The sequence below is a fragment of the Balearica regulorum genome, chromosome 13 (genome assembly GCF_011004875.1).
Source record: "Balearica regulorum gibbericeps isolate bBalReg1 chromosome 13, bBalReg1.pri, whole genome shotgun sequence".
NCBI lineage: Eukaryota > Metazoa > Chordata > Aves > Gruiformes > Gruidae > Balearica > Balearica regulorum.
This window is the reverse complement of record NC_046196.1, coordinates 3,865,160-3,889,846: the sequence shown is the minus strand read 5'-3', so window position 1 is coordinate 3,889,846 and position 24,687 is coordinate 3,865,160. Positions and strand designations below refer to the sequence as shown.

Genomic DNA, 24,687 nt, shown 5'->3' with positions numbered 1-24,687 from the left:
GCAAGAGTAAAAAAAGAGAGTTCATTTGCTAAATTACGTGGAACCGCACATACCCAGAGGCTTCTCAACCTCTGCTTAAGAAGGAAACTGAGCGTAGATGTACGCGGCCCCTCTGGCTTCAGTAGTCTTCCTAGATCCTGCTTTGAGTTTTGGCATAAAAAATCCTTGCAAGCGTAGCTGGGAAAGTCTGAAATCTATTTTTTATTTTTTTAATATGTTTATTGCTCTGAAATAACTCCAGCCTCCTGACCGCATTCACATCTGAGAAGCAAGAGGCAAATAACTGCTCTAATTTAAATGGGAGGGCTTTGTAATCTGACGCCCGCAGAAATGAGCTTCTCTACTTATCAAGCACAAAGCCATGCAAAGATGTAGCTCGTTCCCAATTGCCCGTTGAGCGTCTTTTGTCCAAGCTCATTTATTTTATCCATAGGCATCAAAGGAAGATGTAACACGTACATTCACATCAATTTCCATTTAATGGCCTATTGCTCATAACGTCTCTGCATTAAATTAGGAGATTTGGAACGTCTCCGACTTTGAGGCTGCAGGGAATAATGCTCTGCTAGAAAGTCTGAAGTACTAGCAGCGTGTAACGTCTTGGGGAGAGTTTCTGTGGCTTATGTATTGGCTGGGAAGGTGGATTGTGGCTGGTCATTGCCTGGTGCAGAAAGTGGGAGACCACAAAAAGCTGTGTGTCTAGGCGCAATTGCAATAGTCTGCTTGAACAGAGGTTTGGAAATGTGCATGTGGTGGGTCAGATCCCATACACCTTCAAGGAGCTGGAGGGCTGAGACGGAAAACCGTTTCATTCCCTCTGTCAGAGCTGTGTCCGCATGGAGTTTTGCAGACTGACATGAATTTGCTTGGCCACTGGTCAGTTCAAAGCCAAGCTGATGAGCTCAGAGCAGCTCTGGGATGTTGTTGGAATTCGGGTTGCTGAGCATGCTTAATGATAAGCTGTTCTCAGAGGCCCGGGCCGGTAGCTCAGTCAGATGAGCTCATGTTTGCCTTACGAAGATAGTGTAGGCACACCAAGTTCCAGGAGACGCTGTGTTTTCCTGTTGTCTTAGCCAGAGACATGCGGTCCCTCCCCATCCCAGTTATAACTGCCCGAGACTGCGTTCAGATACTTACTCGGAATGAGCACTTGATGGTTTTTAAATGTGTTTGAGAGCCTAAATGCCCTCCAGTCCTCCAAACGGGCTCTGATGGGCCATTTGATATGTTTGAGATTCAGGAATTCCTTTTCTTCTGGAGATGACGGTATTTGGAAAGACCAGCTGGTTGTGATGGTAAATGTCCAAAGAGGACGTAATTTTGCGCTGGCACGTGAATGGGCTGGAGACAAACTACAAGACCTCTCTTCTCTTTGGTTTTATTAATAGGAATGTGCGGTAATATTTTAATCCCAACGAATTATCCTCTAAGGACTGTTCTGAATAGACCAGCTGTCAGTAATTACACAATGAATCCAGGGCACTGTCTGCTGGGTCCAGCAAGTCTGGCCTTTAAAACAATTCCACTCCTGGGCAGTGGAGCCAGTGAAGCCTGCTTTCCTATTTGCCTTTGTATTGTGTTTGAGTCTCGTTTGGCTTACAGCTGGTTGATATTCAATGAGGACTGATCTCACACCAACGTCCTTCCCTCAGTGGGAACATAAATGGGATTTGACACTTCTAACCTGGTGCCTGTTTCAGTGAGAGGGATTATTAGCTTAACAGCTCTGGGACTTTGCTACCTCTGATAAATTTGACTGGATCCGTCGGTGGACTCGGCAGTTATTCTGGAAGGAGAAGGAGAGATGGGACCGGGAGGCTCAGGCCCACACCCCTCGCACAAGATTTTGGGCCAAAAATCCCCACCTGTGTTGGTAGTGAAGGGCAAGAGTACATCCACTGTTGGAGTTCCCCTTGATGGGAAAGCCAGGAAATGTCCTGGTAGTAGGGACAATGGATGGAAAATCCTGCTGCAGCTACATCAGAACTGACTGCACGTTAGAAGTCTTGCAGATCTCAGAAACAGGTGTCACAAGGAAGCGCTGGGATCTCTGTCTGTGATGTTTTGGGCTGGTTTTTTAAACCAGATTAGAAAAACACCTGTCAAGAATGTCTTGCTATGTTTTAGGGTGGGTACTCTAGTTGGGTTCTTGAGGTCTGTTTTCTGCTAACTTATGCAAAGCATCTCCTAAGCAGCATGACATCAAGGAGGAAAAATAATAGACCCCTTAGTGCCCTGCACTTCTATGGCAGGGGCACGTCTTGAGAAACTTGCTTTGAGGTCAGGGTACATCATTAAAATGTGCTGGCTTCACAAGGACAGGCCAGACACCAGGGGCGAGCTGTAATTTAGTCTCTCTTTCTTCTCTAATTGCTGTGGGTTGAGTCTCTTGATCTAATAAGCTTAAGATGATAAATTGACTTGTTCTTTTCTCTCCCCACCCCCCGCAGACCTGGGATGATGAGCTGGAAAGATCAGCCCACGCTTGGGCTCAGCAGTGCATCTGGGACCATGGGCCTAGCACCCTCATCAGGTCAATTGGACAGAACTTGGCAGTTCACTGGGGCAGGTAAGAGTTGGGGTGCTACAAGCTCATTGCAAAGAGCAATTTATGGATCCTCCTTTAGAGCCAGTTGGAAACATTTGCCTTGTTGATACTTAGAGCATTGGGGAGACAGGAGAAAAGGTGAGGATCGATAATTGGTACTGCTGCAGCAAAATGATTGTAGCGATAACGTCTGCAGCCACCTTCAGCTGACTGTTCCCACCAAACCAACATTCATGTGGGTTAGTCCGTTTATCGGTATCTCCAGCTACTGCAGCTCGTACTCCTTAAAGAGAACAGCTACAGAAGCCATAACCCTTACTCCTAAATCTGCTGTTTCAGGGGAGTTGCTGGCACCATGCTGAGAACCAGCTGAAAGCTGAAGTTTCTCAGGAGCAATGTCTGAACTCAGCTACGAGTTGTTCAGAACTCATTGCTGTACACTTTTTAATTATATCTTGCTGTATTTCCCCTAAATATTTATCCAGTTCCTAATTTCTCTTTACTGAAACCACTTTGCAGATTTTTTTTTCCCCCCAACTTTCTGGGGAAGATTTTTAACCTAGAGTTGTTAACCTAGCTAGGAAAGCTGACGTTAAGGCTTCCAAATGGATTTGCCTCTCCATCTCATGGTGGAATTTGTTTGTTGTTAAGCCTGTTATAGGTTAAAGCTTGCTTTGTGCAGCAAACATTTTGTATGTGCTCGGGAGCCTTAATGGGTGGAAATGCTGTTACGCTTGTTGTAAATCAGGTAAAACTTGGTTGAAAGCAATGGAAATTTGCTGGTGTGAAATTGGCCCGATATATAAATCAGGCCCATTTTTGTTGGCAGAATTAAATAATGATTGGAAAGTAGAGTGGTTAATCCATTGGAAACAAAGTCAAAAGATTGGGCTGTTCTTGGCTCTCCTACAAGCGTTCAAGATGGCCACGGGTTACTGATGGAGGTAGATCCAATCTCCCTCCCTTTGCAGTCAGTGAGAGGAAAAAGAAATCAGATTTATCTCAGTTTTTTCAGGAACGGGCCATAACTTGATTGCCTCAATTTCCTCTCCTGTAAAATAGGATTCGGAAAGTATTCGCTTAATGACATCATGAGATTAATGTTTTTAAAATACTTCTAATGAATGATTTTTAATGAAGAGTTGGCTGAAAGAACAAACTCCAGTTGGTAATGATATCATTTGTGTTTCTGGCCGCTTGCTTCATGTGAGCTGTTGAAAGCAATAAAAAGTAGTGGGTTTGAAGTGCTGCTCCGCTTTGATACAGAGTTTGCAGGTTGCTCCGTTTGCTCACTGTGTACCTAGTGTGCAAAATGCACATGAGTTTCTATAGGCAGTTTTAACACCGTTTGCGTTCCCCCAAACAGCACAAGTCGCATCAGCGCTGCAAGGCCGCAATATCTTGCGCGAAGTTTGCACAAAGTACATGCAGCGTGCACGGGGGCTTCGTGCAGAGGGAAGTTGCTGCAATAAATGGTGGGGTAGGTGTAGTGCACCAACTAGTCTGCACTACTAACTGTTGGTGTGATGTGAGCGTGAAAAAGCTCACTCACTTTCAAAGGTCTTAGAGTATTAGCTGCTAGCGTACTTCCAGATTTAGCAAATTGCCTGGTGGTAAAATAGGTACTCGATAGCTTTCGGTTCAAGATCTTTGGCAAACCTTAACTTCTGTTTACTTTCAAAATACTGCTTTCCGCCAAACTAGAAGTTTTTTGTAGTTGTGTGGAAAAGTCAGGAGGACGTTTCAGGTCAGCGGGACTTGAAGAGCATGTCAAACCTATAAACAATACAGAAAGTCAGACTGGGCTGGGAATCTTGGGGAAAAAAATAATCTTTAACATATTCGATGAGATTTTTTTCCTGTTCATTAGAACATGCTACTGGGTTCTTTAAGCAACACCTTCTCAATAAATGGAACTTGCCTGAAGAAGCTTTTATATAAAAATTAGCAAAACTTGTGTTAAAAAATCTGAGCTTACAATATGGCAGGAGGCTACAGGTGTTGTTTGAAAACTTCTACCAGAACTTTGTGATTTTAAACCCTCTTTGCTCATACAGGTATCGGTCTCCAGCTTTCCATGTCCAGTCTTGGTATGATGAAGTTAAAGACTACACGTACCCGTATCCTCACGAGTGCAACCCGTGGTGCCCAGATAAATGCACTGGCTCTATGTGCACGCATTACACCCAGGTAAAGGAGACGAAGGGCTTTTGTACCTGTACTCTCTGCATCCCCCCGTGTCCCAGTTGTCACCGCGATGCGTGCCCACCGTGGGCTGGTTTGCTTATTTCCGATAACCGCGTTGCACTTGCAGATAGTCTGGGCCACGACGAACAAGATCGGCTGTGCCGTGAACGTCTGCAAGCAGATGAACGTCTGGGGAGAAATCTGGGAGAATGCTGTCTACCTGGTCTGCAACTACTCGCCGAAGTAAGGCGGATGAGCTGGGCTCTCTCCAGCTTTCCTAAAACTGGCATGTTGCTTAACTAGCCCGGGATCTGGGGAAGAGATTTCAGGCAGTCTAGACTGGTGGTTGTGGCTTTAAATTTTCTCTTTAGACGGCAGCACAGAGCTGGTTCAAGACTTCTGAGCATTGCCTGGAAAACTGAATGAGGGGCTGGGGCCAGGCTGGAGCTTTGATGTTCCTGCCATGGGAAGGAGGAGCAGGAGATGGCCGGGATGGAGCTGGTGTGTGCTGCCAAGCCAGGCTTGCTCGCGCTCTGCTGCTGGGAGGGGATGGGGTGGTGATTAACGCCGCTCCAGCAGCAGCCTCCGGACCCAGCCAGGTAGGCTGTGGTATCGTGACACATTTTTACCACCCCTCCTTGCAAAATCTGCTGGTTTAAAGACACCGCTGCTGCGGGCAAAGCCGGCCCTGCAGCGGTCGCTGGTGGAAGTGAAGCGAGCTGGGGCCCGCTGCAAGGAGCTGTGAAGAGAGAAATACCAGACCCGAGGAGCTGCCTGTGACTTGGAAAAAAAAAAAAGGAAAAAAAAAGAAAGAAAAAAAAAAGAGTGAAATAGCAAAATCTTGATTGATACCATTTACCCAATGGTTTGATTAAATTTCACAATGAAAATCACATTTCTTGACTACTACATCCAGGAGAAGTTTCCTCCGTGGCAATGGCAATTAATATTTTCTGTTTTAACAGCTAATAGGAGAATCATTCCCACTCCAAGTCCTTGGCGATCTAAATCTGAGCAACCAAATGAAATAGGGAAATCGCTGTATACAAACGGAGTGGCTTGGAGGGCATCTGACTTCTGGAGATCTTAAGGCAGAATAACGCAGTGAAATAAGATGTGCGGGTACGGAGCTGGCAGCTCATAGTGCGATCCAGGCAGAGCCTTATGGCTGGGTTGTCTAAGCCCCTCTCCCCACGCTGGCTACAGAGCACATCATGCTTTGTGGTTTGGTGGGATTTAATAACCCGCCCCTCGTACGGGATCGCACCGTCTCCCATGGAGCTCCCGCAGCAGGCTGGGCTATTCGCACATCATCCATTCAGGGCTGATGGATGGAAAAATACTCTATTTCTGCAGTTTCTGCTTAATCTTTTCTCTCTGGCATCAGTGCGCATTGTCCTCATCTAGCCTTATAGGTGGAGACAGCTGAAAGAGCAATAACCGAAGGGTTCGTAGCCGTGGGCTGAACTCCGGCTCCTTCAACCTTCTCAGCCCCTAAAGTCTGTAATACAGAGTGCCAAAAAGGGCTTTTTTTTTTTTTTTTTTCTCTGGGTAGTTTCTTGAGGAAAACGCAGTAATCCATTGATTTGTTTCTGTTTACATAAGATCGCAGTATTTATACTGGAGTTTAATGTAAAAGCGATATTGCACTCAATTTATTTAAGCAAAACCCTAAAAATGTCATCTTGGAGGTGAAATGAGGAGGAACGTTTTTCTTACAAGGCTTTCCTAGGCTGGTTGTTTAGTCTTTGCTTAGTTGCTCTGGACCAGGATGATGTTTCTGCCACCTCAGAGGCAAAACTGGGGACTTGAGGAGGTCAGGTTGGGTGAGGAGAGAGTGCAAAGTGCTGCTCTGCTTCCCAGATGATCTGGCGTGAGGGTCCGTGTATTTCTGGTGGTTTTCTGTTGGGAAATGGTTCCAGACGGGAAATGGAGCCGCTTTTAAATGGTAGGAGCTGCGCTCCAGCCTGTCCCGTGCAGCTGCCCCAGGGGTGTTCCAGAAAATGGTGGGAGATTTGTGGTTCTGATGAACAAGAGAGGTGAAGGCAAGTGTCAGGCAAACGGAGGCAGCAGGCAGGCAGCTGCCGAGCCATCGCTGGAGAACAACAGGCAGCACGGGGATGGCAAGAGTGGGGACAGGCCATCTTTTCACCATTTACAGCCCCCTATCTAAGGACGAGCACAGCAGAAACACCACTTTCCTCAGGTGGTTTCAGGGGCTTGGATGGGTATTTGGGTGTCTGACGGGTGTGCGTCGATCCTGCGCTTGCAGGGGCAACTGGATCGGAGAAGCCCCGTACAGGACTGGCCGGCCCTGCTCTGAGTGCCCGCCGAGCTATGGAGGAGGCTGCCAGAACAACCTCTGCTACAAAGGTACGTGGTGGGGGGCTTGGGGCACCCTCCGGGTTGGGGAAAAGGCCGGAGCAAACTTATGCCTGGAAACTTTTAATTAGAAGCAGCCGCAGCTTTATGCGCCTTTGAATTAGCCATCTTTAATATTTCAACATCATGACACGTGGTAAATCGGTGGCTGCTGCTGAAACCGAAAAGCCCTGAACTGCTTCAAACCTGGAGCTCGGACGAGGGGAAGCTGCTCTGAGCTTACATGGGTTTGGCTCGGGAGCTCCAGTGGGATTTTGAGCGCTGGCAGGAGCGATCCCGTCCTCGCAGGGTTTGTTTGGGAAGGGAATGTTCTCCGGTGCTTACCAGAGGCGATGTGGGTGGGCAAAGGCTGGCCGCCTGCCCCGCTCCTTCAGGGGCTGGGGACGGAGCGTTTCCCTCTCCTCCCCACTTTGGTTTTCACGGCGGCAAAATGAATATAGCGATTCGTGTCTCTTGGAGGAGAGGAGGGAAGCGTGGATGGTTTTTCCTGAAAAAAAAAAAAAAAAATCTAAAAAATATTCTTCACACTGAACTCTGCAGTGAAGCAGCGCTATCCCCACAGCACGCAGGATTTTCTGGAGTCATGCATTGAGGGCATTTTTCTTCTCCCATGTGTTTTGCTTCACAGAGAACTGGGGTCTTAGAAGCAGGCAGGTTCCCTGCAGACTTGCCCAAAGCAGAGGCTTATTTTGCTGCAATGTTGCATATGTCACATTTATCATTTTTTAGCCTGTGGGGTTTGGAGGAAGGTCCCTGGAGTGCAGGTGGGATGCAGCAGGGAGAGGTGAGGAGATGCCCGGGTGGTAGAAAGCTCCCTGGGAGCCACCATCCGTCATCCCTTAGTTTGCATCGTTCCTCTCCGCATTGCTGCTGACGAGAGCGGCGCAGGGTTTCGGGTAGGACCGGCCAAGCGGAATGAATTTTGCTGGCACCAAATCCCTTTGCCCGGCTGCAATAACAGGCGGCTGCTTCGCTGGCGGAGGCAAAGTGAGGAATAAACATGCCGCAGGTGCTAAAGCCAGGATCGCGCTGCAGCAGGACCCGTGCTTTACCAGAGCATCGGCTGAAGCCGTGCTTGTGGGCTGGTTTGAAGAAGCAAACCAGGTGGGAAAATACTAGGGCCCTCTTTTTTGCACGACTTGGAGCAAATTTGTGTTTTCCTCCAGAGAGAAAGAGCCGTATGGGAGACAGGAGAAGAAATATCAGCACTTTTTTCACTAATCGGTGGGGATCATTTCAAACCTTTATTGTAAGGTGCTCTAAATGCTGCTTTGTGTACAGATATCCCCTCCAGTGCTGTACCTGCCCTGGCAACAGCCCTGTGCTGCCTTTAAATGGCATTTTCGAGTTTCCAACCATTTAAAAGCAGATCTTCATCACACCGAACCACGTCCCTCAAAACACGAACCTGTCTGACTTCCCCTTCTACGCGAACACGCTGTAATTATTTTTAATCCCCTCTTCTAACAAGATTACCGTTACGAAGATCCCGTCATCTCTGAGGCAGACGAGACTAACGAAGTGGAGATTTCACAGGCCACGGACCAAAAGCCGATGTGGTTCTACCCTCCGGAAAGCAAGCCCAAGAAGACCATCCCAGACACCTACATGAGTAAGACAACCTCTTTCTTTTTCAGCTCCTATAAGTTTTAAAGTACCTTTATGGGAAAAGGTGTGGAAAGCGATAAGGATGCTCAGTAGAAAAATAACTGGGAGGATGTTTGAGTGGAGGAGGAGGTAATCTGTGTGAAAATTCTCTGTTAATTATAGCAGAAGCCTGGGAGAAGCGGGGAGCAAAGCTTTCAAAAGCCACTCGTGCCTTCTGCACGTCAGTCTGCAATAGTTATTTGTTCTTTTAAGCCATGTTAAGGAAGTATCAATGAACCAAATGTCCCCTGTCCACTAATCAATTTAGGAAATACCGGTTTTATTTCCCATTTAAAATGCTCCACACGCAGCAGTTACCTCCTTTGCAGCTTTTCTGGATTTTTTTCCTTTGTTTCCTTTTTATTTCTTGCTTGGGAAGATTTCTGAAGTTATTTGTGGAGCTGGTAGTACTTCCTCAGTTGTTTTCTAATCGCTGTTAATTAAAAGAGACTTATTGTGAAAGCAAGGTGAGGCAAGCCAATGCATCCTTTTCAAGTTTATCTGCCAGCATCTCAAGAGTCTGTAATTAAATGGAGAATGAGAGCTCTGGCTGCAGACCTCGGGCTGTAAATCAAAGCCTTCAACTGTCAGATGCTTCTTCCTTGCTAATATTTCCAAAGACACCTGTCTCAGGTGAACGGCTAAAGAGGCATGAACTTCTCCAGGCTGGGTTCATCTGAGATAAGATTTTATCTCGCTGAACCAAAGACCTCCAGGAAAGATGCATGGTGGTTGCTCATCTCTGTAGTTTGAGAGCAGGCTGTGGCAGTCTCTTTAATTTTTAAAATATTTATTTATTTTCTTTATTTTTTTTTTTTCTTCTCCCCAGCACAAGTCATTACCTGTGAAACCAAGATGAGAGACAAATGCAGAGGCTCAACATGCAACAGGTAGCGTTTTACTGATACCTCCTGGAGCACTGCGGGGAAAAAATGGCCTAAAAATTGTCCGGTTCTTGCAAATATAGGATAGGCTATAGTTTGTATTTTTTGTGACTATCTAGGTAGATCTCTTTTTTTTTAAAAAAACCTTAATTTCTCTTAAGACAAAGCCTTCAGCCAAGCCTAGCAATAAGGTCACTCAGTTTATTCTATTCAGCCATGATGACCCACAGTTTCAGGTGTCCAAAATCATTTAATAAATTTTGGCAGAGTCATATTTGAGCCTTTTTCCTGCATTCCACCACTGTCCAAGCCAGACCAATAATTCATGGCTTGTCCCCTCCCAGCCAGTCAAGAACTTCTGGTTAAGGTTTCTGCAAAGAATGGGACAGTTTATCACTTGGAGAAAACCCAAATCCACAGAATCTAAATATTGGTCAGGCTTTTAAGGAGGGTGGAGAAACTGTTTTAAAAACTAGCTATTTTGCAATCTTGTTTTTAAATGGAAGAGTTACGTGAAATGAATGGAATGACTATTAAATGAAATAGAGTCAAAGTCTGTTTTTCTTGAATTGTTTTTTTGCCACCCTCAAAGATATATATCTTCACTAGGTATTTGTGCCCAGCTGGCTGCTTGTACAGTAAGGGAAAGATCTTTGGAACATTTTATTATGAGAGTGTAAGTACCTTTTAATAGCTCATAGATGTAATTTGTGGGGAGTTAGCGGTAATAACAGAAATGGGAAAAGCCAACAATTCTAGTGTAATTTGGCTGTTGGTATTCTCCAGTTGTGGTGCTGTAAAATGGTGCTAATAAAGATTATCTGTATTTTCCTCATCTTAGTGATGAAAAAAGAAGCAGTCTGGAAAGGCAGAGTGATTCCAGACTTGATTTTGTCATGAATGCCCTAAATGTGCAATGAAACCCATGGAAAGTGAGGGATGGGGATCAACAGACAGTTCTTACAATGATCTCTTCTTTAGTGTGGGCAGCTGTCACGCTGAACAGAAACTTTATATGAAAACCGCTGTTCAATATTGTAACTAAATAATATTTTGGGCTGATTTTCTGAATCTTGAATTAGCAAGAGAGTCTGTAACTAAAGCGTGGCACAATTTTCCCATCAAAACTACTTTTGGGGTGAAGAAAGGTTGAAGATAAAAGGGGTTTTGTGTAAAACCATGTTTGCTTTCCCCGTTCTCACCGTTGGTGCGTGACTGCATCGCCCATGGTACGTTTTGCCCTGCAACTTCCGTGATTGCAGACAGCCGCCTCCTCCAAGTGGTTTCAGCAGAAGTATTTTGGGTTTGAATGTTTTGTTGAGAACTGGAAATATTTCATACTGGCCGTTGATTTCCAATGCTGCTTTTCTTCTAAATTGTATCTAAATGTATGGTCTTGTTATTTAAAAAAAGCTTGCCATTCAACCAGGCAGTGCTTAAAATAATAATAATAATAATAAAAGAATAAGGCTGTGTAAGAGTAAGATTTAACAACCAGATTCCAAAGGAGTGTACTCAGCTTATTTTCCATTTGGCGCTTTGGTGGTGGTTTCATTTCTCCTTCATTTTTTGCACAGCGGCTGGTCAGCGTCGCTCCGTGAATGAGATTTATTTCACATCCTATTTGTGTTTGTACTCTTGTCAGTCGTCAAGCATATGTCGTGCTGCAATTCATTACGGCATCCTGGACAACAAAGGAGGACTGGTTGATATCACGAGGAAGGGGAGGACACCGGCTTTTGTGAAGTCTACCAGGAATGGCGTGGAGTCTTTTAGGTGCTATTTTCATTAATAAGTTTTTGTATCTGTTATAAATATAAGCAGATGTTCAGTCATCTTTGTTACTCGTATGTAGACGTAGTGATTCAAGTAATTCTAGTATGCTTATCTTTTTTCAATAAATGTTTTTGTTTGCTTGTTTTGCAGGAAAAGTAAACCTTCAAATGCATTCATGGTTTCCAAAGTCACAAGTAAGTTTTAAAAGTTGAGAAGAAGCCGTTGTTGCTCATGTTTTATGGGATACTTGAAAACATCATTCCTTACAGTGGGCTTTTTCATTTTAAGTGGTCATGTCAAATGGTTCAGTACCACAACGACACCCTAGAGTGGTGATCCATCACCCACTACGGGCAATTCCACCATCAACCACCTCATTTTTCTGAGGGCTCTAAGAGGACGGTAGAGAAAAGGGTGATAACAGGCCATTTCCAGCAGCATCTCCCGGTGATGGATCATGGTCGGGTCCAAACATCAGGTGCAGTGTCACAAGGTGCTGACAGTAAAGTGATGGAAGATGAGCCATCCTTCTGTGAAAGTCTCAGTCTAGTGTGAAGGCTGTATAAAAGCTGAAAAAAGAATAGCACCTAATATAATAGCACAATAGTGTAATAAAACACATAGTACATACGAAATTAGTTTATAAGAGTGAGCCATCGTATTTCTGATAAACATATAAATAAATACTATGGAGTTCTACTTTTTAAACAATTCCCACTTTCTGAATATCTTTAAATAATTCCTCCCTCTCCATATAATCATCATTTTGATTAGATCCACTCGAGCCACTTTCAGGGAAAGCTACAGACGTCGGGTTATTTGGCCTCCACGTCTGGAGTTGTAGCAAAAATACACCATCTCGTGGGTCAGCCGCTTTTCTCTTTTGAAAGCTGTGACCTTTTTCAGGCCATTTTGTAGTATGGCAGCAGGATTTCTGCTGGGGAGCTGGTCAGCCCTCTCCTGGGTGCGTGCCGCTGGTAAAGGAGCGAGCAGCTTTCCTCCTGGTGCCTTCAGCTGGACGCGGCTCTCACCAGATGCCCTGCGTGACTGTGACTTGTGTTTTCTGCGGCTATTAGCTCTAGTAATTTGCCTTTCCATATTTATTTCCGCAGCACAGACGCTGGATTGCTATACTACAGTAGCTGAGCTGTGCCAGTTCAAAAAGCCGGCGACCCATTGCCCAAGGTAACGCAAGCCCAAGTACTTAGGTTCAGCTTAAACCCGCTCTGCTCTGAGGAGGAACAGCTCAGTGGAGGATGCTGAGATCCCCAGATCTGAGGGCTGGCGGGAATGAAGCTGGTTTTACCAGGTGAACTGGAGGGAAGGGGTTGGGAATGGTGTGTTTCCTCCTGCCACCACGCTGCTCTTGGCATCGCGATAGAAAATTCACGTTATTTTTCAGACCGTTTCAGTAATGTGCAAGTCAGGCTGTGCAATCCCATTTCAGCACACCCCTATGTATGAGTGTGCAACTTTGCACTCCGCCTTTATTCTCCTGCACTTGCTGGGTTCGGATGCAGCTTTCCTTTCCACCTTAACACACGGACGAAGGTTGTTCTAGAAAGCTGCTTTGTGCAGGTGCAGGGGGCACAAACACGTGCAAATAATTATGTGCACAGCATTGTGCAAAAATATAGGTACTCTGCTTTGAAAATGTCATAAAAGACTGATCCCTCTTTTAGTGGTATAAACCCCTCTATTTGCAGTTCTGCAGTAACTACCAAATGTCATCTGAGGGGAAGAAATAATTAAATTCACTGTTGCCACCTGCAGACCAGATGCAGGCACTTGAAATCTCCCAAGAATGCAGCTTGCTTTCCTGTTGAGCCTTGATATAGAGAATAAATATGAATAAATTGTTTTCTAGGATTTATTGTCCAGCCCACTGTAAAGACGAGCCATCGTACTGGGCACCGGTGTTTGGCACAAATGTTTATGCAGATGTGAGTACGCTCCTTTCCCCGATCACCCCGTGTATCGCGACGTCCGCGACGCGGAGCCTGGGTCGTACTCTGTGATTTAGGGAAGAGAGTCCAACTCTCCGTGATCGTTGCAATGTGGGGATGGGTAAATGGGGGTGAAGAAAGAAGGAAGAAGCAGCACCAACAGTTACGACACCGGGCTGGGGTCAAAATGGGTTTGGGGAGCCTTTCTGCTCTCCAGCACTGACTTATTCTTACGGACTTGGGCAGGTCACGTAACTGCCCCGTGCCGTACGGGCTGTGGCTGTGAAACCGTGGCAGTGCTTGTCCGCCTTTGCAAAGTGTTTTGGGATCTACGGAAAAGCACCAAAGGGCTTTGATTATGTACTATCACGCGATACAGCTGGCAAAAATCGGCCTTCTCCCCCCTCCCCGGTCACCCTCTTTCTGGAGCTGAGCAGTGTTTTTGAGCGCTTGGGATGCAGCGCAGAGCAGTGGAAAGAAAGCATGCGAGTTGGTTTTACTGGTTTGTTTTTCTAAACTCTGCTCATGGGGATAAGCAGAGACTTGATGCTAAAACTAGGCAAAGAGTCATTTTTTTGAAATCTCTTAATATTAGGCCTCTAAAAACTGGTTTTCAACATTTTTCCATTTGCGGGTACCTCTTTTTTTTCTTTTTTTCTTTTTTTTTTTTTTCCCCCTCTTGGAGGTTGTGTTTAGAGATGCCAGCTCACTGGCTGGTGTGCAGCCTGTAGGAACGTGCTTGCTGAAGGCCTGGGGGAAGCAGTCGGCAGGTTGTGGACCCCCAGCTTGGGGTCATGGAGGAGCTTTGCAGACTCCTGAGAAAAAAAAAAAATCCTTCAGAAATCATACAATAATTTGGGGCAAGCAATTGTGAAAGCAATTTAAAAAAATAAACAAAACAGACCTTTTTTTTTTTTTATTTTACTCCAGACCAATTTTTTTAAAGTCAGACCTGCACAAACAGGTTAGCCTGGACTAGCTCACATGCAAATTCATCGGGCAGCTGCCACCCCGCGGTACCTGCCTCTGTGCGTGCTCCAACCTGCAGGAAATGGGAAATAGTTTTCTTTTTTTACTGAGGACAAAACTACCTCAGATTACCCCCGAACGGGGCCTGCGATAACAAGGGTATTAGGCGAGGACCAGCATCCCGAGCTGGCATTGTTTCCTGATTTGTACTGACGCAAAAGGATTAGCGTGCTATAATGAATCTCAAGCTCCATTTCCTACCCTACCCCCTGGGTATTGTTTCATAAACGGGGGCATGGACTGTGATTTGGGAGGAAAATAAAATAGGGAGGGAAGAAAAAAGAGTATTTGGCCACTTCCTAGAGGGTTTGGTTAACCTTTGTCTGGGCTACTGTACTAGTAGCGTGATGCAGGCGTAATAAGGAAAGGATTTAGGGTTTACGACAGTGCGAGACTGGTAGCAAAGCAGGTGAAACCAGCTGGGAAAAAGGATTTGAGGCGGCTGTGGAACACGCTGCAAAGGGAGAGGTATTGATGCTGAGAAATGCTCTGGCTGGAGAGCCGACAAGAGAAACACGCTTGCCGTGCAGGGAGAGTTTGGGCAAAGGCTGTTCCCGGGGAGCATGGGCTGTGCAGGATGCTCTCCAGGAGGGGATGCTGTGATTTAACCCGACCCACGGCCCAGGAACGATTAAAGCAGGGAATAAACTGGATGAGACAAGTGCTAATCTTAAGGGAGGGCTCTTTGGCTTCACGTCTTCATGGCCCTGGAGGGACTTGTGCTCCAACTGTGTCTTCGTAAATAAGTTATCCAAAAGAAAAAGAAGCATCTTGCCCTGTTTCCAGTCTGTACACCCTGCAGAGTGCCCTCTGGCCTTTTAGCACCTTCTCCAAAACGTGGGTTTGCTCAGTGCTCTGGCAGATAAGGAGTCGATAGTCCAAGCTGTGATGACAAAAATACTTGGCTAGTCTGTGTAAGGACCTGATTCACGGTGCTTTTGGCCAGAGATAGCGTTCCCATTTGCACGATCCCAGGAAGGCATGTGAAAATTTGTTTTGCCATGAAGAACAAAGCTCTGCCATGAAGAATTGGCAGTTTTTATCAGATAAGTCTGATTTTTTTTTTCAAGGGTGATAGGCACCACTATCTCAGTTTGTGTTAAGCGATTTTTATCCACTTTCAATGCATTCTTTTTGGGTTTGTTTTTTTTTTTTACTCATCATTATAAAATTATCTTGGATTGCATGTTTATAAGATTATCTCCTGGGTACTCCTGGTGGCTTAAAGCATAAAGAGATATTGGCAGCTTTCGCTGTAAAAAGCAGCGCAGGAAATTGTTCATGGTGAAGGTAGTAAGACTGTGGAGCAGGGATGTAAAGGAGCCTTAAAATTTGGGGTAAATGAACAAAAAGCAAGAAAATATGCTACGGGGAAAGTTCATGCCCAAATCCCAGGTCTTCCCACTGAATAGCATTACTTCTTGGTGAGAACAGACTTGCTGCCTGCATGCAGGGTTTGCAGATTGCAGCAGGACGTGGAGGTGCGGGGGGATGTATCCAGCATCCTTCCAGCGCTGAAATCAGCAGTGAGCAGCAGCTGGCTGGGGAACAGAAAATTTGTTGCCTTTTTTCCCTGGTGGCACATTGCAGCAAAGTTCTTTACACTGCTGTGTGAATGGGGGGAGGAAACAAAAAAAAACCCCAATAATTCTATGAACACATGATTGTGCCTAGGAAATAAAACCCAGCTCTTGCTAACGCGGGCAGGACCGGTTCTGGGGTGATGCTGGAGCGGTGTGAACACCCGAGGGCTTTTATCAAGGCTCTAAAAGAGCTTTTAAGTTTCCTGAGACAATGTCATTTGTCACTCTGCCTGGCTCCTAGTGTGATGTAAGACTGCAAGGGAAACGCATCCCCATCCCTGCTTGGGAGCCCAGTCCAGCTAGGAGAGAAAACTGCTCTCTGCTCTTGAGATAAAGTCTTTTATCCACAGTTGTGTGGTAATTAGTTGGAGGAGGATAGATCACCTGCATAACGAGGCAGGGGTTTATCACCGGAGCAAACCAAGTTGGGTGGCTCAGCTCTCAGGAGACAGGAACTTAATGATTAAACCTAAGCTGGGCACACTAATGAGGAAATTATGGCTGATTTAAACTCATAGTCACGGAGCATTGCTAATAGTCCGCTATAAAAAGCATCGTCACGTGATGATGTATGTCTCAGAGTCCCCTTCGTCAGGAAACGCTCTCAGAGCATCCCAAGGGGGCATATGATGGAAAGCCGGTGCGTTGTCCATAGAGCTGTTGTACGTCTGAATCTGAGGGGAAGGCCTTAGTCTTGTAACGTCTCATCTTCCGAAAGCTCTGCAATCAGTTCATCAAAGCAGAGCCTGGCCTGGGATATGAGAGGGCTGTGATCCAACAGAGTGATAAGGGGAGGTTTGGGGTAAGGCAATAAAAAGCCTGTTGGTCAAAGCTTTGAGTAAGCATCAGAACAGCAAGTCCTGGAAAAAAAACAGGAATGCCTTGAAAAGAACATCGTTTAGGATGTGTCCCAGTGGAGACTGTTGCAAATTGATTCAGGAAAGTTTAATTTTACGAGCCAATTTTAGATTTACAGATTTCCCACCGCATACTAGGGTGAATTCACAGCATATCTTCCAAGCACAGCATTCTCTTGCTCCCTTGACCATTTATAGAAGCAAAATACCAAACTGGCACTCAAAAGTCAGAGAGCTGCCAAGAGATAGGCCATCCAAAGTGATAAATATATAGGGGACAAGGCAAACCTGCCTTTTATGGCTGTGAGAACGAAACAGCACGATCCGTATCGTACGTCCGTGACGGGAACGTTTGTCCTTGGCACCGGTTTTGTGATCAGGGAGTTTATGGGGTTGGGATTTTCACCTGCTGCCGTTCCCTGTGCAAAGCTGGTTTTTGCTTTTTGTTATTCCGGCTCACTGTATGTAAATCCTCTAGAGGGTTGATGGCCAAGTTTATGCTGTGCCTAAGCCTTCTTTGCTTTTACTCTCTTTTCTGGATGCTTGGGGAGCTTAGTCATCAGTTGGTAGTGTTTTGTCTTCCTCCAGCTCTTCTGACTCTGCACATCTCGGAGAGCAGGGGAACGGCGCGATGTGCAGTAGAGAAGCTTTAGTCTTTTCAGGAGTGTTAATCTCCCTCCGCACTTGGTGTTGTCTTATGGGGTAACGCCTGTCCAAAAACTACACTGCTTAATGGGTGCAGCCCTTCCGTTTTTCCTAGAAAGAAGGATTATTGGTGGTCATTTACCTTAATTCAGGAAAAGCTCCTGCTTTTCAAGCAACTGGGTGAATAAACTTTGCTGAGGTGGCTGGTCACTAGCAAAGTGTTTCGCCGCAGCGGTTTCTCTGGTGCAGACCCAAGAGGTACTGGCTGGAAAGTTGTCCTTGATTCAGCTTTGGCCCTGGATAATCTCCCAGGCGCAGCTCCACCGCAGGAGGGAGTGGTGGAAAGGCTGCTTGTTCTCCGCGGTGGTGGTGGATCTTCTTACAGCCGGGGCTTATGACATACCTGCAAGATCTGGTCCATGACATCTTTTATCCCTAGTCTGTCCATAAGACAGACAGAATTGTTTCAAAGAATTTTCACTCCACTCTTCCTTTTTTCTTTTTTTTTTTTTCTTATTATTCCCTGGTTTTCCTTGTTGCTAATGGAGACAGTATATCTCCAGGTATAAAATACATAGGCAGTTTGTAAGTAAAAATAATTAAATATGTTTCAGAGCTCCAGTATCTGCAAAAGTGCAGTGCACGCAGGAGTCATTCCAGATGAAAGAGGTGGTTTTGTGGACGTGATGCCTGTAGAAAAGAAGAAAAGTTATGTTGGGTCCCTAAAGAATGGAGTCCAGTCTGAGAGGTGGGCTTTTTTTCTTTGTTCTTTCCTCTTATTCTCGATTGTGTGTTCAGTGGTATGTCAAAGTCAGCAGGTATCAGCCAGAAAGGCTGGTGGATTGGAAATATGTGACTTAACAGTGTCACTGTGAATTCTGAGACCCAAACAAATAGAGCGTGTTGTCCTGCTCTTACCTTCCACAAGCGAGTAGCTGCTTTCAGATTGGTGTGAAAGGTACGAACAGTGTTAAGCCTTGTTTTATTTTTATTACAGTACGACCCATATGAATACATTTTGTTGCGTGTGTTTAACACATTAGAAGATAAGCGTTGGGTATTTCTGCAGCTTCCAGCCTGGGTCCTGCTTCGAGGCTTAGAATTGGGATTTACATTCAGTTCTGGCGTGTGGGATGCATTTTTATTTGTTAACTAATTTCCTCTGTTCTCTCTGAAAGAGCATGAGTAAATTAACCTCTTGAGAGATGGTGAAACAGTTTTTGAAGATGGCTTTGCCACTCTTGTAATTTTTTTGTAGTTTCTTTTGGTCCAACCTTGCTGGTTTCAGGGTACAGTTGCAAACCAGTGCTTCCAAAATCCTGCACCTCGGGATGACTGCAATGATAGAGTGGCAGCTCATTCACTCCTTTCTAATTTGAAACTCCTGTTTCATTCTGTGATGTATTTTTTGAGATATTGGTGCAATGGTACAGATTTCTCAGAGCTATCTTTGCAAACATAGAATTTCCCACCGTTGTGGGGGGTTTTGGTCACTACTCACATGGTTCTGTCTGCTCTATGTAGATCCTCTTCTATAATTATCATAAGAAATCCAAACAAGTTTGCTATTTTTATTCTAATATTGGGTATCCCAGAATGCTGTAGAGCATCTCAGAAAAGAAACTAAGACGGGAAAGCTCCCGGCATTAAATACGGGGTTCTTTAGTACAGATCCATCATGGTCAGCATTCTGCAGTTGTGTGATTTTCAATTCGGTAGATTGGATTTAGGTGACAAACCTCCTGTTCGTATGAGTTTTCTTCTATCTCTGTCTTGCTTTCACTTACCTCTTATGCTACCAGACAGCTTTTTACTTGGATGGCAAACTCTGTCCTAGCTAAGAATAAACTTTACTGCTAGCAGTGACATGCAATATGAGTGCCAGGTGCTGATCTAGGAGGTGAGGGAAACCAAAGACGTTCTCACAGCAGGGATGAGCATGAAGGTTCGGAAAGTGTTATTTACACTCAGCAATAAGGAGCACCTTCGTGCTGTGACATCCACTGGACGCTGAAATAGCTTTGCAAAGATCAAGGTGAAAACCTTACCCTTGAGGACACTGGAAATAACCTTTGGTAAAGGCACATACCCAAACAGGTACGGGAAAAGGTTGCCTTTAGGATTTACTGAGTCTTTACCCTTGTTGGAATGTGTTATTTTGCGGGAATATGAAATTTTGCCTTTTTCCTGGGGTTCTGCAGCCCAGCAGTGCTGAAGAAATGAGGGCTGGGAACAGAAACAACCCCTTACCCCCACGCACAGAGCCACGTCCAGCAGCTCGGAGCCGGAGCTGTTTGGGGCACCTCTGCAGATTGAAAATGAATATCCCTATTTATTGTCATTTAACGTGAGCTGATCTGGCTGCTCCCATTGCCAGCACCAGGAGATGGGCCAGAGAGGCCCTGGGAACCTGCCAGCCTATTTGACAACTGTTTTTAGGAAAACACGTTCCTCTCTATGCCTGAATCCCTGCACAAGGGAGCACAGTGTTCCTTGGATAAAAGCTAGCACTGTAAGAGAGGCTTTTGCTTCCCAGCTTCTTTTGTTGGCATTAGCACTGTAGATTTGGATTGAAAGCATAAAATAAAGGTGAAGTTGTGGATTTGTGCTTCTTCTTTTTCTTTCTTTATCTTTCTTCCTGCTCCTGGTAGGACCATATCAGCACAGAGCCAGCGTGCTGCAGCAGTGCACCCCAAAGAAATTCAGAGTTGCCTGTAGGTCTATCACGCCAGGGGTCCTGCAGTGCCTGCATTTGGTTCATTACATGTTTTTTTTCTTTTTTTTTTGTTTTGTTTTTCTCTCCAGCTTGAAGAATCCTTCAGATGGAAACGCTTTCCGAATTTTTGCTGTGAAGCAGTAAATTCCCAGGGAAGGTGCAGGTTTCTTTGGGAGAACGCTCTGTTGATCTCCAGAGACAGGAAGGCTCCTCTGACGACATCAGCTCTGACCGTACCCTCCTTGCCAATCTCTTTCAGGGAATTAAAAAAAAGGAAAAAAAAAAAAAAAAAAAAAAACACCAGGTTCCGACTCAGCTGTTTGCATCTCATCGCACCGGTTCAGCATTGTATCTTTTCGTTTCGTGTTTTTGTTTCTCTAGGGGCATTCAGCAATGATAAACTGTTCTAACTTTCAAATTACGAGAGAGGTGTGCTACACAGAATGGCGGTGGCTCAATGTACAGCAGATGTGGGGATCTCGGCCTGGCCCTGAATGGCATTTTTAAGGTGTGAAGCATCTTCTGCGATGGGTGTGAGGACGTGCACTGCCGAGCGGACTCAGAATTGAGCGACTGTCCAGGCGCTGGACCCTTTGAAACGAGAAACTGTTTTAAAAGTTGCATCTTTTGGGGAGAGGCTGGGCTTTGGTAGAGTGTCTTTGTGTATGTTTGATGTTTTCTGTGCAAAAGAAGAGAAAATTTGGTATTTTTCCCAACAAGGTGGCATGCATCAGCACTGCTGTGTAAGGCTGCTGGAGCATCGCACTAGGCTAAGTTGTACGATGGTGTCACGTTTGGGGAGAGGACGTTCTTGTCGGCTGGACATCAAGGTTTTTTGGGGACTGGAGTAGGGCGTGAAACGGTGGCAGAGATCCTCGCTGCAGAAAATGAGGCCACCAGATAATCAAAACAGCAGGTTTGGTGTTTGCTGGTCAAACATTTGCAGGTATTTTGCAAGTCTGGCGACCTAAGAGAAGTCAGTGAATCGGGGCTCCTGTGCTGGCACATCTCATCCTATACTACCCGCCATTTCAAATAAAATTTCAGTTAAATGCAGCATATTGTTTTATACAGCAGTGCTGGTTGTTTTATCTGTAGTAGTTAAGTAGTGATAAAGTTAATCTTATTTCTGCTAGGAATGGTTGCATACGTAGGAAGCATGTTCACCTTCGTGAAGCTCTTTGTGGTATGTGCAGTTCTGAGACTTTAAAGATACAGCATAGATTGGGGTAGATGAATTTTTCCTGTTCGATTTGTGACACCAAGAGATCCCCACTTTCAGTGTAAATGCTGTACCCGTGAGCATTTGATATCCAGGACAGTATGTTTTGCAAAACCCATAAGTGTTGTAATGATGTTGTTTAATATTTTTTTATTTATGTCTCAACATGCATCCAAATGCATTTCAAAGCCAAGAGAAGAGCCTAGCATGACCAGCTCTTTAAGGCAGGAGAATACTGTCTGCTTTATTTCGGAAGTAAATTTTTAGAATTGGTCTAAAACACAAATCCGTTTGTCTTTTGATGCACACACATCCAGTAACCTCATTACTCATGAGAAGGCAATGTAAACTTTAGTTCTTCAGCTCTTGTAAATGCATAGTCCTTCTGCTCATTAGCTTGGTTGTAATACTGTACAACAGATGGGGAAATATTTCCCTCTATTTGGCAGATGTCTCATAGCTGCTCTTACGCTGAGGCTGTTTGGTTTAATCTAGACGGATATAAAAGCCATCTCTTCAAGCTGTTTCAAAACACACACCAAAAATGTTTATATGATTAAGCACTTCTTTAATTCTGTAAACACCATGAAATCAGCAAGGAAATTACTTTTATCACTCAGTTTGTCTCACTGATGGGGTTTCTTTCTCTGTGAAATCTGAATTTGGTGAGACCTTTTGTAAAACAGGAGCTGCTTTGCAGGGTCTCTGAAAGTGCTGCACAGCAAACCTACCTTTGGGGTGGATAGAGAGAAATGACTCTACGTGTCGTCATTGTTTATATAGTATTGTCTTCCAAGGTGTACAGTATTTGCTTTAGATAGGAAAAATGATTTTTTTTTTTTTTCTTACTGGGTAAATTGATGTTAAAAACAGCTGGAACAAATCTTAGAAAAGCTGCTGGTTGGAAGCATTTGAGATCTTGGCAGTGAGATAAGGCTTCCCTGTTTCTGCCCACTGTGAATAATTATGCTATACATGGTCTGGTTCAAGCCCATTAAATACTGCAGCATGAATCTATGACCATCATGGGCCAAATAGTAGCCACAGTGGTATTTATTGAATTGGAAAGTGTAAGAGATGCAATCAGGTACGGGGACTGCAAGAGCACATAAATCGCCTCGATGCTAACGTAGGATCCCACCTCTAATATGCTGTCCGTGATAATTACGTTTGCTGTAAAATGATGGAAAGAAATGCGAGGGCTCTTGAAAAGTTCTGGGGATTATGGTGAGCACGTAAAAATCCAAACAGCTTGGGATGTATCTACCTGACAAAAAAAGGGGGCGAGGGAAGAATTATTATTCCAACAGAAATATCCTAAAATGCTTAATTCAAGTTACAATTGCGTATTTTTGTCTTCAGCCAACTGGTTTGGATTTTTAGAAACCGATGTTAATTTAAGACTGTATCTGTTTATTTTTATATTTGTTGTACAAAAGAGAAATTGTGACTTTACTACACAAATATTATTCGAGGTCCTGGGTGCTATTAATTTAAACATACCTCCACCAGATTTAGGGGCGATCAGGTCCTCCAAGGCGGTCATGATATATCAATTACTTGCAATCGTGTGTGCTAGCTATTCATATATAGGTGGGACAGTACCAGTTTTTAGCCAAATATTTCCTGATTTTATTTCTGATACCAAAACATTTCTCAGCCTAATATATTTCAATGCAGCTTAAAGATGCAGCGTATCTTTACATCACCAGATACGTTCCTCCTCAGACCCCAGCTCAGCAGATTAGTAAGCACGTGCCAACTTGAAGCACCCGGGTGTACCCTTACTGGACCATCTGGTTAAAGCCCTGGCAAAGCCGATGCTGCCTGGTTGTTCTTTTCCAAAAAATTTAGTTTTGAAACCAAAACTGCCAGTGCAGACACTGCCATTGCAAAGCATCCGGCTCAGCATCGCCAAATCTCCAGAAAACGCAACTGGAGCGAAAGCCGAAGCACGGCGTTTCCCCAGCTGCTGGTGTGCTGTCAGGTCCGTGGGCTCCGTTCATGTCTTCATCTTAAGATGTTCAGCCAACAGCTGACTGTGGAGTCTCCCGTTGGTCGGTTGTGCAGTCTAAATATTTAGGGCCAGTTCATAGAGTTGCTTTTTTTTTTTTCTATGAAAAATGATGTATTTTACTTCCTATGTATAAAAGTTTCTTGTAAATGTTTGGTGTGCCTTTGCATGTTTTTCAAGGGGCCACGTGTTTGTTTATAAACTGCAATTTTTTTCTAAATACAGAATTGTAAAATATCTTCCTCCCCCCTTCCCTCCCCCAGTTTAATTTCTGAATTATTTGTGAAATAAAACCTTCCCAGAATGAATGCTTCCCTTGTCTTTAATGCTCAGCCAGAGCTGGGGTTGTATTTAGAAGAGCTATTTGGGATAACTCTTGGGGACTAGAGTATCCCCTGGAGAGCCCGAGCAAGATCGGGATGTGCAGAGTCTGTTCCACAAACAAATAAATAAAATGGCCCAGTACCCAGGCATTAAAAGTCAACCTCTATCCCACCAAGAATAAGAGGTATCCTTTCCTGAAACATCCCGAGAATACGGGAAAAATCAGTGTCTACGTCCCTGCAGTATGAGGGATGAGGTAGATTAACAGGTTGGGAAAAGCATTTAATGAAGAAGTGCTGCAAATTACAACTGAGATTAACTCCTCCCCACCTGACCAGGTTGTTGTTAAATGTACCTTTATTTTTGGAAGGGAAAAATAGAGAGATTTTATTTTTTTCTTTTTAATTCCTCTTGAAACTTTCTCCAAGCTCATACTTGCTGACAGCACCACAAATCAAACCAAATTGTTTCATGGTAATTCAATACTGTTTTGGTTAAAGGAGCAACATGACAGGGAGGTTTCTGACTCAGACTCCAGGCAATGAGCACCATATGGCTTTTGACCAAAAATGTGGACTGAGCCATGGGAGGGAGTCCTGATTGACAAGGCGGCCATGAAATTTTATGTTTTCCATTACATATACAAGAAGATAAACGTAAAATACAGAGATGTTTGCATTACTTCAAGGCTGGCCTGCTGCAGTTACGGTTGAACCCACAGCAAGGACTGACAAGATAACATTGTTATTGGGCTGCCAATGATTTCTGGAGGGAAAGTTTCGTGGCTACTGGGTGCTCTGCAATTACAGACTGCCCATTTGGACTTGCTCATGCCCAATTTGTGCCCACTCTCCCCCATTCTCACTGCTGCAAAAATATTTCCCTTGCTGAAAATACTGGGGAAGATTTTCACGAGCGGAGTTTAAA

At 44.7% G+C, this 24,687-nt stretch overlaps 1 protein-coding gene across 2 annotated transcripts in view; it reads left to right on the top strand.

Annotated features, from left to right (window-relative positions):
- CRISPLD2 (cysteine rich secretory protein LCCL domain containing 2) overlaps positions 1-23,740 on the top strand; it is a 32,440-nt gene extending 8,700 nt beyond the window's left edge. For both annotated transcript variants that reach the window (XM_075765383.1, XM_075765384.1), the window contains exons 3-15: positions 2,451-2,569; positions 4,606-4,738; positions 4,863-4,978; positions 7,008-7,108; positions 8,589-8,729; positions 9,594-9,654; positions 10,258-10,324; positions 11,294-11,424; positions 11,575-11,618; positions 12,537-12,609; positions 13,292-13,367; positions 18,099-18,232; positions 20,290-23,740. In XM_075765383.1, coding sequence (XP_075621498.1) covers positions 2,451-2,569; positions 4,606-4,738; positions 4,863-4,978; positions 7,008-7,108; positions 8,589-8,729; positions 9,594-9,654; positions 10,258-10,324; positions 11,294-11,424; positions 11,575-11,618; positions 12,537-12,609; positions 13,292-13,367; positions 18,099-18,232; positions 20,290-20,344 — 1,251 coding nt within the window. In that variant the 3' untranslated portion in view covers positions 20,345-23,740. The remainder of the gene's footprint in view (positions 1-2,450; positions 2,570-4,605; positions 4,739-4,862; positions 4,979-7,007; positions 7,109-8,588; positions 8,730-9,593; positions 9,655-10,257; positions 10,325-11,293; positions 11,425-11,574; positions 11,619-12,536; positions 12,610-13,291; positions 13,368-18,098; positions 18,233-20,289) is intronic.
- Positions 23,741-24,687: the final 947 nt, after the last annotated feature.